The following is an 18,344-nucleotide window of genomic DNA, read 5'->3' as shown; positions in this document are numbered from 1 at the left end:
GATTTTCTTCTCTGCTTCCAGGTATCTTGGAAGAACTTTTCTTCCCTCCCTTCTTTCTCTCTCCTGCTCCCTTCCTCTGTCTCTCTCTCTCCCTCCCTCTCTCTTTCTCCTTCTCTCTCTCTACTTATGTTCTTACTGTTTTTTTCTCTTCTTCTGCATTGCTATCAGCTATCATTAGCCCACCTCTCCCTCTCATTTTTCTCCTCAGTTAACAAATATCAGTTTCTTGTAACCATAAATAAACAAGCTTAGATTTTTCGAAGATCATCTAATCTGCCACTCTGAAACAAACTGCCCTTCCAATTCTATCAGGAAAATATCTTCACACTTCATAAAGGACTGTGTATTCATCCTTCGTTGCTGAGGAAGGCCATGCCATCAGAGAAATAATGACATGACTTGCACTTGACTTTGTTTTGGGTGAGGGAGGGCTGTGCAGGTCACCAACCTCACTTCTTCTCCAGAACCATCTGAATCCAGTAACCAGATATTCATCAGGATGACTGGAGATGACCCAGAAAGAGGCAATTGGGGTTAAGCGACTTGCCCAAGGTCACACAGTGAGTGTCAAGTATCTAACAGCACATTATATATATCTGCTCCCTTTGTGATTTCATCGATTGCACCAGGGAGAGGAGTAATCCCTTGGTCAAAGATCAATACTACCACCACCCCCAAAAGAGGATGTAAAATAATATGGTGAGTCAATTGAAGCATTCAGTAACTTAGTTTCAGAACTTCCACAACATCTCTTAAAGTTTTTGGGAGGAGGGAGGGAGAGAGTGAGAGAGAGAGAGAGAGAGAGAGAGAGAGAGAGATGGGTAGAGAGAAGATAGGAGATAGAGATAGATAGATAGAAAGATATAGATAGATAGATAGATAGATAGATAGATAGATAGATAAAGCATTTATTAATTACTATGCTACAGACACTTTGCTAAGTGCTGAAAATACAGAAAAAAGAAAAAAAAAGTTAGTCCCTACCCTCAAAAATAGCACATGAAAGGGAACTAGAAGAGGGTCCTAGATTCCCCACCTCCAACATGACATCCCTTATAGGGTGATTGAGAAGATCAAATGAGAAAAGGATCATGGAAAATACTTTGAGCCCTGTAAAATGATATACACAGGTTCAGGACCATGTTGATGATGACGGAGAGAAGAAATGAGCTCTCTCATGCAAGGGAATGCAGGGCTTTTCAGAAACAGTATGACATATAATGGACAAAGCACAGGACTAGAGTCAAGAAGCTCTGGGTTCAAATGCCCCCTCTGACATTTACTAATTGAATGACCCTGGACAAGTCTATACCTCAATATCCTCATCTATAAAATGAGGATAATTGTGCCTGTTAAGCTTGTCTCACAAGGCTTTCTCAGGGTTCAGAGAAGAGAGCTCATTTTAGAAATACTGTCTTTTGAGGTCTCAGTTTCCTGTAAAACTGGGAGGTAAAACTAGATGATTTCTGAGGTTCCTTCCCGCTCTAAATCTATAATCCTATGATATAAAGCTCAGTTATTATCCCCCATGGCAGTAGGAAGTCATTGTATGCTTGGCCAACCTCAAGATAATGGGGTTTAATGTCACAGTACCGGGAAGGGATTGAATCTCAGCCCTGTCATGTAATGTAGCCTTCTGTTTGTATAAATCATGTAACATAGCCTTCTATTTCCTCATTTGTAAATTGTGGAAAATAGTAACACACTCTTTGCAGGGATGTTAGGAGGATCAAGTGAGATAATATATGTAAAATGCTGTACCAACTTTAAAACACTATGCAAATAGCAATAATAGTATACATAGACATAGAGAAATAAAGATATAGAGATAGATATACATGTATATGATGTATGTATTTCAGGTTTGCACAGATTCTACATGTGTTATCCCCTTTTGATTCTCACAACCCTGCAATGTAAACGCTATTAGTCCTCACTGTACAGATGAGGAAACTGAGGTTAGCTATACTATTATTCAAGTAGCCAACATTTATTAAGCACCAAACATAACTGTAGGTAGAAGTACAAAGAATGAATTGCTCTCTCTTCAAGAAGCTAATATTCTCACTTAACCTGTCCCTGAGCCGTGGTTCGGATTAGCTGGCCCCTGATAAAGGTCCTATGAACTCCGCACTGGGACATCGCATCAGGATGTGACTTCATCACGTCCAGGTACCTTGCTGTCACACTGGACACTATGACGTCAAAGCCACATAACTTTGAAGTCCTTGGTGCCCAGGACGCTGCCTTTCACCTGGAAGGAGGATGAGGTCAGGAACGAGGGAGTGGGAGCTGTAGCTCACTGTCTGACTCCTGCCTTGATCCCTGACAGCCCGACGCTCCCGCCCGCAACTCCAGCAGGACCTTGGACTAGAAAGGGAGAGTGTTCTCCTCTCTCCCCCTCTCCCCGCCTACCCCCGCCCCCGCCGTCGCTAGTGGAGCCGTCCGTTGCCATGGCTCCGCCTACAACAAACCGGGGCCGGCGGGCAACTCGTGAGCGTGGGCCAGGTGAGTGTCTCGCGCCAGCTCCCTCTGGGCTCCGGGACGCTCCCGTGGGCACTCTCGTGGGCACTGCCGTGGACGCGGGAGGGGACTCTGACTAACTGTCCTTTCTTTGGCTGCTGCAGTCTCGGACACTGCTGTCACGCGTGGCCTCCAGCCTAGCTCCTCTAGGAAGGATCCCCAGGGGCTGGCTTGTCTGTACCAGGTGGGTGTGTCGGGAACGGCTTCACGATCGAAGGATCGCTCTCGGAATCCTAGGACCTAGACCTGGGAGGGACTGAGGGCCTCTCGTTTTACGGATAGGGAAATTGAGGCATTTTGTTAGAGGTTAAACGAGAGTGCTACTACCCCCACGATCCCAGTGGTGCCTTACAACAACTCTGTGAAGTAAGCTTGTAGGTGTCCCCATTTTGCAGATGGAGAAACTGAGGCACAGAGGGGTGGTACTTTTTTTTTTTTTAAAGCTTTTTACACCTATATCAGTTGAACCTCCTAACAGAGGCCACAGACACACAGGAAGCAAAAGGCAATGGAAATATTTGAATTCAGTTCCCCTAGCCCTCAGATTCAGTGATTCTGTAACTTTTGATACAGGGCTTTCCCCATTACACTAGGTTTCTCATCCTGAGTTCCTTCAGCCCAGAGGGACACTCAGTCAATCAACAAATGTAGGTTACGATCTTACCTTGGGTTTTTGTTGTTGTTTAGTCCTGTCCAATTCTTCATGATCTCATTTAGGGTTTTCTTGGCTGAGATACTGGAGTGATTTGTCATTTCCTTCTCCATCTTATTTTATAGATGAGGAAACTGGGGCCAACAGGGTTAAGTGACATGCCCAAGGTCACACAGCTAGTAAACATCTGAGACTGGATTTTAACTCAGGTCTTCCTGACTCAGGTTCATCACTTTATCCACTGTGTCACCTTGCTGTCCCTAAAATTTGAGAAATTGAGAGTTGGAATGGACCCAGATAGCCTTCTGGCAGCTAGGTGATACCATATTGGATAGAGCACTGGGTTTGAAATCAGGAAGACTCATCTTCCTGAGTTCCAGTCTGGCCTTAGATTCCTAGCTGTGTGTCCCTGGGCAAGTCACTTCACCATGGTTGCCTCAGTTTCCTCATCCGTAAAATGAGCTGGATAAGGAAATGGTAAACCACTCCAGTATCTTTACCAAGAAAACTCCAAATGTGGTCACAAAGGACTCTCCTTCTCTCCTCACCCCACTTTCCCCTTCTAAATAATCATCAAGTCTTTTTAATTCTGTGGGATCCCTCCTCTCTATTCCTGCTACCACAGGTCTAGTTTGAGTCATTAAGACTTGTTCCTTGCCCTGTCATGCCATCACCCCAACTATTCCGCCTACTTCCACATTTCTCCAATTCCATATCACTGCCCTTGGTAATTTTCTTACCATACTGTTCTGATCCAAGAAAACTTTGGTGATCCTCCAAATAGAGTATCAACTCTTAATACTGTCATTCAAAATCCTCCAAAATCTACCCTCCTAGCCGTGATCACTAAGTGGCCCAATGGATAGAACACTGAGCCTGGGAATCTGGAAGACTTGAGTTCAAATCCTGAGTTAGACACTCAGACACAGCTGCACAATCCTAGGCAAGTCATTTAACCTCTTGTTTGCCTCAGTTTCCTCCATCACAAAACGGAGATAATAATAGGACTTACCTCTCAAGGCTGTTGTGAGGATCAGATGAGATAATTTTTGTAAGGCTCTTAGCACAAATCCTGGAACATGGTAGGGGCTTGACAAATGTTAGCTATCATTGCTATTTTCTTCCCATGTTATCCCTTATGGTGAAATTGAATTCCTTTCTCTGCCCACCTTCTCGGTTTCTCTTTTCCCTTCTCTTTTCTTTGTTCTTGCTCATGCCTTTTTGTGTGCTAGAAATGAACTGTATCTCTGCATTCTCACATCCCCCCGCTCCCTCCCATCCTTCAAAGCCCAGTTTAGATAATATGAAGCTGCCCCTGACATTTTTCCCAACGCTTTTCTGGACTTGTCTCTTTCATGTAGCCAGCTCTTCCTTGCATCTTAGTTATGGGCTTATTTTTCCTTCTACCATCGGTATAATAGTTTTTCTAGCTGTAAATGACTTTAATCATCTGACCAACCCTTACATCTTAGAACTTCAGGAACTGAGGCTAAGTGACTTGCTCAAGGTTGTTAAATCAGCATTAAGCAACAGACTGGAGAGTGTCAATTTCTTGGCGGTTAGGTTGAGGTTGTACTTGGGGCCTCTCTATCTTTGTACCCCACTGTACTAACACAGTGACTTACATAACTACATTCAGTGAATTCCTGAGCTTGGTATGGACCAGAGAACTGTAGCCTCTCTTAAGCCTGAGGGGCAGCATCAGAGACTTAAAGCAGGACTGGGATGGGGGAAAGAAGGAGATCAAGAGAATTAAGGTATAAGGAGGGGAAAAGCAGAAAAAAGAAAATTGGAAAACTAAGGTTAGAAAAGGAAATAAGGAAAGAATGGAGGGAGGGAGGGAGGAAGGAGAGGAGGAAGGAAGGAATCAAGGAAGGAAAGGAGGGAGGGAAAGAGAAAGGAAGGGAGAGGAACAGAGGAAGGAAGGAAAGAAGGAAGGATGGGATAAAGGAAGGAAGGAGGAAAGGAAGGGAAGGGAAGGAAAGAGGAAGGAAGGAAAGGAGAGAAGGACAGAAGGAAGGAAGGAAGGAAGGAAGGAAGGAAGGAAGGAAGGAAGGAAGGAAGGAAGGAAGGAAAGATTAACAATGCAGGGATTGATAGTGCTACCAAGAGTTGCCTAGTAAGTAAGAAGGGAGGACAACTAGGTGGCACAATGTTTAGAGCACCTGGCCAGAGTTAGGGAGATCTGAGTTCCAATCCAGTCTCAGACACTTCCTAGCTATGTGACCCTAGGCAAGTCTGTTTGCCTGTTAACCCCGTTTGCCTCAGTTTCCTTATCTCTAAAATGGGCTGGAGAAGGAAATGGCAAAACACTCTACGATCTTTGCCAAGAAAACCAAATGCAGACACAAAGTGTCTGATATGACTGAAATGACTGAACAAAATAAAGACAGAAGAAGGGTTCTTTAAAAACATGTTTTTTCACTTTGTGTAATGGCTTCTTTAAGAGAGAAATTTTATGCAGTCCCTTATAAATCAAAACATGCAGACAGAATGCCCCCAAGATGCCTAAATCTCTGCAGATTCTAGATTTCTGTGACAAAACATGTCACTCAGAAATTCGTGGAATTGCCATCCTAAAAATGTCATACAAGTAGTTGGCACATCTGTTGGGCTAAGGAAGCCACAGGTTCATAGGCCTGGATGGGACCTCAGAATAGATACATGGAGGAGGATGCATTAGAGAGAGGAGAGCGTGGAAGCCAGGAGGCTATGTAGAAAGCTGCTGCAAAAAGTGATGCAACTCTGAATTTGAATGGGGATAATGTGAGTGGGGAGGAGAGAAGATGGATACAAATGTGCTGAGAAGTTAGAATCACCAAGACTTGGCAACAGCTTTGGTGGAGTGATGGAGGTGGTTTTCTGAGGATCAGGAACGTGTTCAGAAGGAAAAACAATTGTGAGCCTGGGTGACTCTAAGGGTAGCGGGGTTCTCAACAGAAACCACAGGGAACTTTGGAGGAGGGGTGGGTTGAGCTAGTAGGGATAATGAGGCAGGATTGTATAATGGTTAGAGTGCTAGACTTGGGGTCAGGAAAACCTAGTACAAATCCCACTCCTAACACTTAATGGATCATCAGTCAAAGCAATAAATTTGTATTAATCACCTATGTGCTAGATACTGTGCTAAGTATTGGAAATACAAAAATAGCTGTATCTTCTGACTGTTGCATGAACAAGACCCTCCATCTCTGGGCTCCTGGCATACTCTCTGGCTGTGCCACCATGCCTGGAATGCGTTCTCCTCTGCTCTGACTACTGATCTCTCTGGCTTCCTTTAACTCAAAACTAAAATCCCACCTTCTGTAGGAAGTCTCTCCTAACCTTTCTTAATTCTAGTACCCTCCTTCTTTTCATTATATCATATTTATCCTGTACATAGCTTGTTGGTACATATTTCTTTGCTTGTTATCTGCCCCCATTAAACTGGGAGATCCTTGAGGTGGAGCTTTAGCATAGTGCCTAGCCCAGAGGGAGGTGCTTAAGAAATGTTTATTGATTGACTGACTGAAGGTATCCACGTTGGCAAACAGTCCATCCTCTTCAAGTCTCAGTTTCCTCATTTGTAAAATGAGGAAGCTTGTAGGGTCCCTTCTGGCTTTAAATCTGTGGTCCTGTGATTCTGTGATCTCGGTCAATCCTCTTGTCACACTCAAGTAATAAGAGCTTTGCACAACTGTTCAGCTACCATGACAAGCCATACAATTACCTACAGTCATGTCACCTGCCTAACTGAGGCCTTGGAGAAGCCTATTCACCCACAAAAATTAAGTGCCTACTGTTTACCAAGCACTGTGCTACATGCTAGAACATAGAGACAAATGCAAAACAGTTCCTGCCTTCAAGGACTTGATATTCTTCTGGAAGAAACCACACACACATACATACATGTACATATATGCATATACATACATACACACATACATATATATGTAAATATAAAACATGAAAATATATACATTACAGGATTCCTGCCTACATAAATCTTATTACCTGGGTATTTGGTAGACAACTGTAACTCTTCATGTGCAAACAGAACTCAGGATCTTTCCCCTAAACACTCTTTCTACCCCATGTCACCTAGACGCACAGCAGAGTACACTGGACCTGGAGTCCAGCCTCAGACACTTCCTAGCTATGTAAGCCCTGAGCAAGTCACTTAATAACTGTTTGCCTCAGTTTCCTCAGTAGAAAAATGGGCATTATAATAGTACCTGAGACCTCTCAGGGTTGTTCTGAGGATCAAATGAGATATTTACAAAGCATGTAGCACCATGCATGGTGTATTTGTTGTTCAGTCATCTCAGTCATGTCTTACTCTTTGTGACTCCATGGATTTCTGCCCATGGGGTTTTCTTGGCAAAGATACTGCAGTGGTTTGCCATCTCCTCCTTCAGTGGTAGTGCAATATGTGGCACATAGTAGGCTCTTAATAAATGTTTACTGATTGATAGGTCTGGGGATACATAAATAAACATGAAACCGCCACTCAAGGAACATACATTCTGGAGGAAGAAACAACACATATACATGCAAACATGTACAAAATAAATATGAAGTGATTTATTTAATCGGACAGGGAACTAGCAGATGTGGAAGGATGAGGAAAGGTTTCATGTAAGACACTTTGAAGAAATATAGAGGTTCTAAGAGGCAGAGGTGAAGTAAGGGGACATTCCAAGCATGGGAAACAACCCATGCAGAAGCATGGAGATTGATAATGGAATAGAATGTAGGATTGACTCAATCAGTCAAATCACCCCACCTAAAGTAAATGATATGGGTTGGAGCTAAGATGGCAGAGTAATAGCATGGATTTGCTAGTGCTCCCCCCCCAAAACCCAACCAAATACCAGTAAAAAATGACTAAACAAATTCTGGAGCTGCAAAACCCACAGAATGATAGAGAGAAGCAAATTTCCAGTCTATCACACCACGCTGGGAGCACAGCTCAGCGCAGCGTGGGCCACACTGGCACAGACGGAATCTGAGCAGGCCTTGAGAGGACCGAATCTCAGGCACCTGTGGCAGTTTCCAGACTTCATGACTCAAAAACGCTGAGGACAACTCAGAAGGTCAGTGGAAAAACTTGTGGGACCTATGCGAGAGAAGAGAGTGGTCCAAGCCCAGCCCCAAGATGGCAGAAGGGGTGAAGAAGCCTAAGAAGAAGGCTGCAGCAGCAACAGCAGCCACTGTTTCTGGAGCTCTAGGCCCACAAACTGTGGGAAGATTGAGCAGCTGACAGAACATCTCCCCACCCCCACTGGAAGCAGAGAACTACCTTGTCACAGAGCTCAAAAGTCAAGTAAATAGCTGGGGAAATGAACAAAAACCAGAAAAAGAATCAGACTATAGGATCTTACTTTGGTGACAAGGAAGATCAAAACATACAACCAGAAGAAGACAACAAAGTCAAAGCTCCTGCATCCAAAGCCTCCAAGAAAAATATTAATTGCCCTCAGGCCATGGAAGAGCTCAAAAAGGATTTTGAAAATCAAGTAAGAGAAGTAGAGCAAAAATTAGGAAGAGAAATGAGAGTGATGAAAGAAAATCATGAAAAATGGGTCAATTGCTTCCTAAAGGAGACCCCAAAAAATGCTGAAGAAAATAACACTATAAAAAATAGACTAACCCAAATGGCAAAAGAGATCCAAAAAACCAAGGAGGAAAGAATACCCTGAAAAGCAGAACTAGCCAGATGGAAAAAGAGGTCCAAAAGCTCACTGAAGAAAATAATTCCTTAAAGATTAGAATGGAGCAGATGGAAGCTAATGACTTTATGAAAAATCAAGAAATTATAAAATGAAGCCAAAGAAATGAAAAAATAGAAGACAATGTGAAATATCTCATTGGAAAAAACACCTGACCTGGAAAATAGATCCAGGAGAGACAATTTTTTATTATTATTTTATTTGTTTTAAGTGTTCTACAATCACTTCCCTATAACTTAGATTTTTTCCCCTCCCTCCTTCTCCCCCCCCCATTCCACCCTCCCTCCCTGAGATGGCATACAATTCTATATAGGTTCTACACATACATTCCCTATTGAATACATCTTCACCTTAGTCATGTTGCATAGAAAAATTAAAATGAATGGGAGAAGTCATAAAACAAACCAAAATGTAATACAAAAGAAAATAATCTGCTACATTCTGTGATTGAATTCCATAGTTCTTTCTCTGGATGTGGAAGGCATTTTGCCTTAAGAGACCACTGGGAATTTTTTAAGTCCTTGCATTGCAATGAAGTACTAAGTATACCAAAAAACATCCTCACACACTGTGGTTGTTGCTGTGTACAAAATTCTCTTGGTTCTCCTCCTTTCACTCAGCATCAGTTCATATAAGTCTTTCCAGGCCTCTCTGAAATCTTCTTGTTCATCATTTCTTATAGCACAATAGTATTCCATTGCATTCACATACCACAATTTATTCAGCCATACCCCAATTGATCAGCATCCCCTTGATTTCCAGTTTTTGGCCACCACAAAAAGTGCTGCTATATTTTTGTACATGTGGGACCCTTTCCCATTTTTATGATCTCTTGGGGATACAGTCCTAGAAGTGGTATCAGGAAAGACAATTTAAAAATTACTGGACTACCTGAAAGTCATGATAAAAAAAGAGCTTAGACATCATCTTTCAAGAAATTATCTAGGAAAACTGCCCTGATATTCTAGAACCAGAGGGCGAAAGGGATATTGAAAGAATCCATCTATCACCTCTTGAAAGAGATCCCAAAAGGAAAACTCCTGGGAATGTTATAGCCAAATTTGAGAGCTCTGAGGTAAAGGAGAAAATACTGCAAGCAGTCAGAAACAAACAATTTGAGTATTGTTGAAATACAATCCAGATAACACAAGATCTAGCAGCTTCTACATTAAGGGATCCTAGGGTTTGGAATACGATATTCCAGAGGTCAGTGGAGCTTGGATTAAAACCAAGAATCACCTAACCAGAAAAGCTGAGTATAATAACCTCAGGGGGGAAAATGGGTATTCAACGAAATAGAGGACTTTCAAGCATTCTTGATGAAATGACCAGAACTGAATAGAAAATATGACTTTCAAACACAAGAATCAAGAGAAGCATGAAAAAGGTAAACAGGAAAGAGAAAAAAAGGGACTTACTAAAATTGAACAGCTTATATTCCTACATGGAAAGATTATATTTTTTAAATTTTGATACTTTTCTCAGCGTTAGGGTAGTTGGAGGGATTATATACATATAGAAAGAGGATGGGAGTGAGTTGAATAGGAAGGGATGATATCTAAAAAAATGAAATTAAGGGGTGAGAGAGGAATATATTGGGAGTAGAAAGGAAGAAATAGAATGGGACAAATTATCTCACTTAAAAGAGGCAAGAAAAAGCTTTTTCAATGAAGGGAAAGAAAGGGGAGGTGAGAGGGAAAGAGTGAACCTTACTCTCATCAGATATGGCTTAGGGAGGGAACAACATGCACACTTAATTTGGTATGAAAGTCTATCTTACATTAAAAGAAAGTAGTGGGGAAGGGGATAAGCAGGATTTGGGGGGATGATAGAAGGGAGGGACAATGGGAGGAAGGGGTAATTAGAAGTGAACACTTTTGAGGAGGGATAGATAGGGTCAAAAGAGAGAATAGAATAAATGGGGGATAGGATAAGATGGAAGGAAATAGAGTTAGTCTTTCACATTATGACAGTTATGGAAGTGTTTTCCATAACTACACATGTATAACCTATGTTGAATTGCTTGCCTTCTCAGTGGAAATGGATGGGGAGGGAGGAAGGGAGAGAAGTTGGAACTCAAAGTTTTAAAAATGAATTTTGAAAGTTGTTTTTGCATGCAGCTGGGAAATAATATATACAGGCAATGGGGTATAGAAATCTATCTTGCCCTACAAGAAAATAGAAGGGTTGGGGATAAGAGAAGGCAGGGGTGTGATAGAAGGGAAGGAAGATTGAGGGAAGTGGTCATCAGAATGCATGATGTCTTGGAGTAGGCAGAGGGGAGAGATGGGGAGAAAATTTGGAACTCAAAAATCTTGTCTGTCGAAAACCAAAAATAAATTAATTAATTAAAAAATAAAGTAAATGATAAAATGCTATGCCTGGATTTCTTAATCAGGTGAGAATAGCTCTCATTTGAGTGGAATCAATCAAAGGCATTCCAACAAGGTCTAAAAAGTCCTTGATTCCTTTAGAGATACTTGAATGCCACTGAATGAACTGAAGTGATGTTGCACATAAAGTATGTTTGTACTGATTGAAGAGACTCTGCCCTATCCTATGGATTTTGTATAACATAGAAAACCAGTTCAGAACTGGAGCTTATAAGTATCTGAGAGGAGAAAGAACCAAGCCAAAGAGAAGGAATGAGTTGGGGAAGAGAAGAATTCCAACCTCAACCATGGACTGAGGATATTGTGAGCTTTGAAGGGTCCAGAAGATTTCAACTCTTTCTTTGGCATTATAGAATATGGGTTTCTTTGGCATACCTGGGACAATGACTGCCAGCAGTCATTGCATTGGGAGTAAAGGACAAGTAAAGGACACTGAGGAAAGGTAGTTTCATGACTCTACAATGAGCCCAACAGAAAAGCTACACTTTACCTAAGGGGTATGAGTAAATACCCCACAACAGAGGGAAAAGGGCTTCTAGCAACCAAGAATCCTTTGCTACATGATCTCTCTGAGTTTGAGACTACTTTCTCTTAGACTCAGTATACTCTTAATATAAACTTATATACCCTAAATTTGGTAGAGTGTGGCAACAGACTTTGATGGGATGTTTTATACCAACTGCCCCCTTCTAAAAGTTAATAAAGACTGGCTGACTAATTGATATCAAATCATAATCATGGAGGAAGCAACTGAAGTGAAGGGGACTTTTGAGCAACAGCTCTAGGAAAAAAGATAAACGTTACAACTTTTCAGTGCTAGATTCTAAGGCAATGAGAAGTAGCCATGTGAGCTCTGGGGACACTAGCCTACCAGGGTGACTGGGGGTTGGGAAAATAGCTATAGAATATGGAAGGAGACCTGTTTGACTACACTGGAGAGTTCATGTGTAATATGTCTGGAAAGGTAAGTTGAATCAGTTTGTGAAGGGATTTAAATGTCAGACCCAGTTGTTTGATCCTGCAGGTGAGTGTTTAATAAATACTTGTTGCTGGAACACTTCCAACACTTACTAATGTGTGACCATGGTCAAGACATTTAAATTCTTTGGGTCACAGTTTCCTCATCTATAAAATGAAGATAATAGCAACTACAATACTCATCTCATTGGGTTGTTATAAGATTTTTAAAGCACTTTGCAAAATTTAAAGTTTTATACAAATATCAATTATTGTCATTTTATTACTCTTTTAAGAGGGGATTTTTTGCCCAAGGGCAGCAAAAAGTGAGCCAAATGGTTTAATTTAGCCACCTGAACATGAAATGTAGGTGGGGGACAATTTTATATTGGGGACAGTTTTTAAGATGCATCTTAAATCACCTACAAGGTGATTACCTTGCCATGGTTGATCTATGATACTCACAAAAAATGCATCAGAGCTAGAAAGAATAATGCAACCATTGTGATGGAAGTCTTGGGAAATTGATTGGGAAATGAATATCTCCAAGAGAAAGTGGAAGCCCTGCTAATACTAGAGGAAGGTAGCTGTCCAAATTAATGGAAAGCAAAGGGAAATAGGCTCATTGAATAAAAAGTAAGCACAAGTAATAATAGTCATAATTCATATTTGTAGAGTGTTTCAGGGTTTACAAAGGGCTTTCCCTCACAACAACTCTATGAAACAAGTAGAGGTTGTATAAGTTGTATGTGGGACTTTAATGTAAAGAAGAGATCTTCGATTTCTCTTCTTCATTTGTTACATTAGAGTCTATTTTCTCAAGCTATTTGTTATCATGTTCACTTTGGGTCTTGTGTTTCAAGATTCTTTGAGATTGCTCTGATTTATGCCTAGCCTGTATACTAAATAATCCAGGACCAAGTGGATTAACCATTCAAAGTCTTGGGAAAATACTTAAACTTGAGAGATTAATATATAAGAAACCATACATCATAGAATGGGAAGAGAAACACAATTTGTTTGGAGCCCTGGATGAATTCGGTGTTATCACAAAGATGAATTGAAAAGTTTTCATTTATGGCTTAGAGGATAGCATTGGGCATCTAGGTGGTGCAGTGGATAGAGCACCAGTGCAAGAGTCAAGAGGACCTGAGTTCAAATCTCACCTCAGACACTTGACACTCACTAGCTATGTGACCTTGGGCAAGTCACTTAACCCCAATTACCTCATCCTGGGTCATCTCCAGTCATCCTGATGAATATCTGGTCACTGGATTCAGATGGCTCTGGAGGAGAAGTGAGGCTGATGACCTGCACAGCCCTCACTCACTCAAAACAAAGCCAAGTGCAAGTCATGTCATTATTTCTCTGATGGCATGGTCTTCTTTGGCAACGAAGGACAGACACACACACAGAGGATAGCATTAAGAACCAGCCCCCTTTTGCCTGATACTCTACCCCACTATCATTCTCCCTCTGCCTCCTAGATGTGTAAGCTTTGAATGTAAATGGTTACTATGAAGTTCATTACTCACTAGATTTTTCTCTAATACCAAATGATAAATTAATGGAACTTTTTTAATCTGATGAATTTTTAAATTCTGTTTTCTTTTATTAAAATGAGCTTCTTTTACAGTGTGTTTTGACATCATTGTTTTAATGAAACAGATGTGTAAGGTCTCTTTCTAAAGGATTGTTACCCATTCAGTCTTCAGCTGAAGAGTATCTTGTAACTTCTTAATATAGCTTAACCATTTGTAATAATCACACTAACCCACTGTCAATTACAGGAGAGCAGGTGAATCAGTTCCAATCAGTTTCTTGATGGAAAATAAAGGGTTCTTTCCTTCCAAGGTACCATAAAAATACAGACCTATAAAGTGTGTAATGACTGCCCAGCTATAGTTGTCCTTTTTCTAGGCATGTGGTCTTCTTAATTGATTTGATTAGTCTTCCTGAAAATATGGCATGAGGAAGATGTACTAAATATTCATTTTTTTCTTTTCCTAGTTTATTTCTGCCTTACCAACACAGAAGGTACTGGATTATTCCCAGAGGAACAGATGGCTGATTTCCGTTTTGAGAACAAAGATGATTTAACAGAAACCATTTCAAATCTGGAAGAATTCAAGAGAGGTGGAGTCTGAAATGATTTACTAATTATAAATTGAAATGAAACAAGCATATCAATAAGTGTGGAACTTGGGCTATTGGAGAAGATGTAACTATTAATACTTCAACCCCATGCCCCTGTTTCTATCTTCCATTTTCCAAAGTAAATTATGGGGTGATAAGGATCTTAGATGCCATTGAGTCTGACCTCCTCATTTTGCAATGAGAAAACTGAGGCACAGAGAGATTAAGTAATTTGCCCAGGGTCACACTCAGGTCTCCTTGACTCCACGTCCAGTACCACCTAGCTGCTCCCTGTAAAAATTAGTAAAACTTCTCTTAGGAGGAGGTGCCTGAGTTAGGCTACATAGCAACCCTGTGGGACTGATACTGCAAGTACTATTATCCCTATTTCGCAGATGAAAAAACTGATGCTCCTAGTCCAGCACTCTTCTCTATTGTAGGTGGTACCTGCCAATCACGAAGATAGCTTTAATTCATGTACCAGGTATTTATTGAGTTGAATTAGGTGATCTACACTGCTTGTAATTCAAAGCTCTTTGAGAATTCACCCTTGGACGTGGATGTCGGTAGCTATGGGTATTACAAAAGTGGGAAGGGGATTTCTCTTTCTCTGCCTGGTCTCCCATTTTTGTAACATTCTTTAGATGATCCATTTGGTTTCTAAAAATCATTATAAACAAGAATTGAGTCAGACCATCTAAGGGATAAACTGAATTTCTTGAATAATTCTGATTAAGGTAAGAGTTTGGTCCTCAAATGTGAAAGTCATACATTTATATAGATTATAGATTGGGAATTGGAAGGGACCTCAGAAGTCCTCTAATTATGACTCTATAGTCTTAGTTTTTTAAGACCTTATTGATGCTTCTTCCTTAAAAAAAAAAAAAGTCACTTCCTGCTAACTTCCATCTCCTCTTCCTCTATCCTGTTTATTCCTACAAAACTTTCTCATATGACAAAGTCAAGCAAAATAAATCAGCCCATTGGTTCACCAAATCTGAAATGCTAGAAGGGACTTTAGACACCAGGGAGTCCAATTCCCTCATTTTACAAGTGAGGAAATTGAGGCGCAAAAGATTTTTTTAAAGTAAGTTTCTCAGGGTCACATAGCTACTCATCATATGTCCATAGCCTACCAGTTGTCTCTTCCAAGAGACTTGAGGCAGACTTCACTAACAGTTGAAGTGATTTCAACTTGGCTTTCTTTTTAAAATTTATTATTAATTTATTTTTTACATTGTAAAAAACATTCTGAGTTTCAAATCCTCTCTCTCCCTCCAACCCCTCTCCCACCCACTGACAAGGCAAGCAGTATGATATCAATTATACATGTGAAATCACACAAAACATATTTCCATACTGGTCATATTGCCAAAAAAAGCATGAAAAAAAGTGAGAAAATTATACTTCAATCTGCACTCTAGAGTTCATCATCTCTCTCTCTCTGGAGGTGGATACACATTCCATCTTGAGTCTTTTGAAATTGTCTTGGATCATTGTATTGATCAGAGTGGCTTTTTTGAGAATACAAGTTTGTGAAATTGGGTTTAGGCTGGCTACTCTAACCCTAATGGCTGGTTATTTCTCCCTATCATCATCATTGTCCACAGTAGGCACTCAGTCAGTCTTTATCACATGAACTGATAGCCAAGAATGGTGGGTCCAGGGCTATCTGTCTATCTGCCCCACCCTGTCCTGTTTATAGACATAGAAGGATGCCATGTACCCACAGAGATCCTCTTTGGGCATCCCACACTCAAAGATGAGCACCACCAAATATTATAACTAGAGGGAGTCTTAGAGGTAATTCAGTCCAACTCTATCATTTGGCAGAAGAGGAAATGGCCTCAGGGAGAAGTGACTTGCCCAAGATCACAGGATTAGTGAGTAGCACAGCTAGAATTTGGACCCAAAGCCTTCAATCTAGTCTGTGTTTTTCCTCAGTAGGTTACAATGCCTCATTAACACTTTGATGTTCTGAATATTTGTAATGTTAACATGGGCACCCCCTCTCTACTAGGGTAGGTCATAAGTCCTTTACAACCTATTGGACAGTGTTTGAGAATTACTGTGACTAGAAAACTCATCCCCCGTGACTTCCATAGGAATGATTTAGCTAGATTGGCCCTTAGAGGTCAGGCAGACAATCTTATCACTAGGTCTAGGACCAACATTCCATTGGTATAGCTTTCGGGATATTGGGCTCATTTTTACACTATGATGCGCCATAGAAAGAGGAATTAGAGAAGCCGTGGGTTACAGTGGACAGAATACTAGACTTGAAGTCAGAAAGTCCTGGGTTCCAATTCCACTTCAGATAAGTCAGTAGCTGTATGATCCCAAACAAGTCACAACCTCTCTGTGCCTCTGTTTCTTCAAGGGGGTCTGACCTGAAGACTTCTAAAGTTCCCCCCAAGCTCTAAATCTATGAACTAATTAATTGATTGAAGGGGGGGGCTAGTAATCAATCAACATACATTTATTGGGCATCTACAGTGGATAGAGCTCCAGGCCTAGAGTCAGGAAGACCTAAGTTCAAATCCAACCTCAGACACTTACTAGCCGTGTGACCCTGGGCAAGTCGCTTAACGTTGTTGGCCTCAGTTCCTTATCTGTAAAATGATCTAGAAAAGGAAATGGCAGCTCCAGTATCTTTGCCAAGCAAACCTCAAATGGGGTCACGAAGAGTCAAACGTGACTGAAAAGACTGAATTAGATGTGGGTATGTCCCTGGCACTATGCTAAGCCTAGGGGTACAAAACGAGACACAGGACAATCTCTGTCCTCCAGAAGCTTACAATCGCATAAGGAAGACAATATGCAAACAAATATATGGAAAGAAATAATATGAAAGAAAAAGATGCAATAATTAATGGAGGAAAGGTCCTGGAATTGAGAGGTTGGGGAAGGAAGGCTTCCAGTAACAGATAGGATTTTAATGGGGACTTCAAGGAAGTCAGGGAGGTTGGTAGGGTGAGCAGAAAATAAAAATCCTTCCAGGCAGGGGGAATAGTCAGAGAAAATGCCCAAAACTTGTATTGGTTTCCTTCTGCCATCATGCCCTTCAGTTGTCTCAGTCTTATTCAACTCTTCCTGACTTAATTTGGAGTTTTCTTGGAGAGATACTAGAGTGGTTTGCCATTTCCTTCTGCAACTCATTTTTACAGATGAGGTAACTGAGGCAAACGGTAAAGTGACTTGCCCGGGATCACACAGCTAGTAAGTATATGAGACCAGATTTGAACTCAGGAAGATGAGTCTTCCTGACTCCAGATCTGGTGCTCTATCCACTGCACCACCTAGCTGCTGTCATGGTGGTAAAATGTAGCTAAAGTTATCCAAGCAGCTCTGCCCCTCCTGGTCTTGAGAGCTGCCCAGTGCACTGCCCACTGTGAGAGGAAGGATTTCAACATCAATCTGTCAGTCAGCCTTCTATCCATGGAGAGATCATGCTGCCTCTCCTCAGAAATCCTTAGTGAAAATATCCCGATATATTTTTATGTTGCAAATTGCATGGGTAAACAATATTTGTTCATCGATGCCAGCAATGGAAAAGGTTGTCTTGTGCTATCTGCCTAAATTATCAGTGGATTGGCAGACCTGTCTAATATAAACCACTTATTCTTAGTGCTTGTATTTGATTAGTCCGTGGCAGCTGTATAATGATGTTGAGAGCATTTGTCTCTTTCCATTCCCAAGAGGAAAATGGCACTCATCTGTGTCTAGTAACAAGGAATTTTTATTCTATACAGAAATGAAGCTTTTAAAATGTCATTTTTGGGGGTTTTCAGCATTTTGACCTATTAGTTCTCTCCTGCCTCCCAACGTGCCATGTTGCCATGCTCCCTTCCACCATGCCAGGAACTGACTCCTCTCTGCTCTCCATCTATTGGTAGCCTTCCCTTCCTGAGAAGGATTAATTCATCTGGTACTTCCACCACGAAACTTCCCTTTTTCTATCTAACCTGAAGG

The 18,344-nt window shown here is 41.2% G+C and overlaps 1 protein-coding gene across 2 annotated transcripts in view; it reads left to right on the top strand.

The window, feature by feature from the left end:
- Positions 1-2,244: 2,244 nt before the first annotated feature.
- Positions 2,245-18,344, top strand: part of CFAP74 (cilia and flagella associated protein 74) — a 118,660-nt gene continuing 102,560 nt past the window's right edge. The window contains exons 1-3 of one of the 2 annotated variants that reach the window (XM_072608566.1): positions 2,469-2,508; positions 2,628-2,707; positions 14,247-14,372. In XM_072608566.1, coding sequence (XP_072464667.1) covers positions 14,300-14,372 — 73 coding nt within the window. In that variant the 5' untranslated portion in view covers positions 2,469-2,508; positions 2,628-2,707; positions 14,247-14,299. Of the gene's footprint in view, positions 2,509-2,627; positions 2,708-14,246; positions 14,373-18,344 lie in introns of both variants that reach the window. The other variant, XM_072608567.1, reaches the window with a different exon arrangement.

Source organism: Notamacropus eugenii, chromosome 5 (genome assembly GCF_028372415.1).
Source record: "Notamacropus eugenii isolate mMacEug1 chromosome 5, mMacEug1.pri_v2, whole genome shotgun sequence".
NCBI classification, from domain to species: domain Eukaryota; kingdom Metazoa; phylum Chordata; class Mammalia; order Diprotodontia; family Macropodidae; genus Notamacropus; species Notamacropus eugenii.
This window is presented reverse-complemented; position numbering and strand designations above follow the sequence as displayed.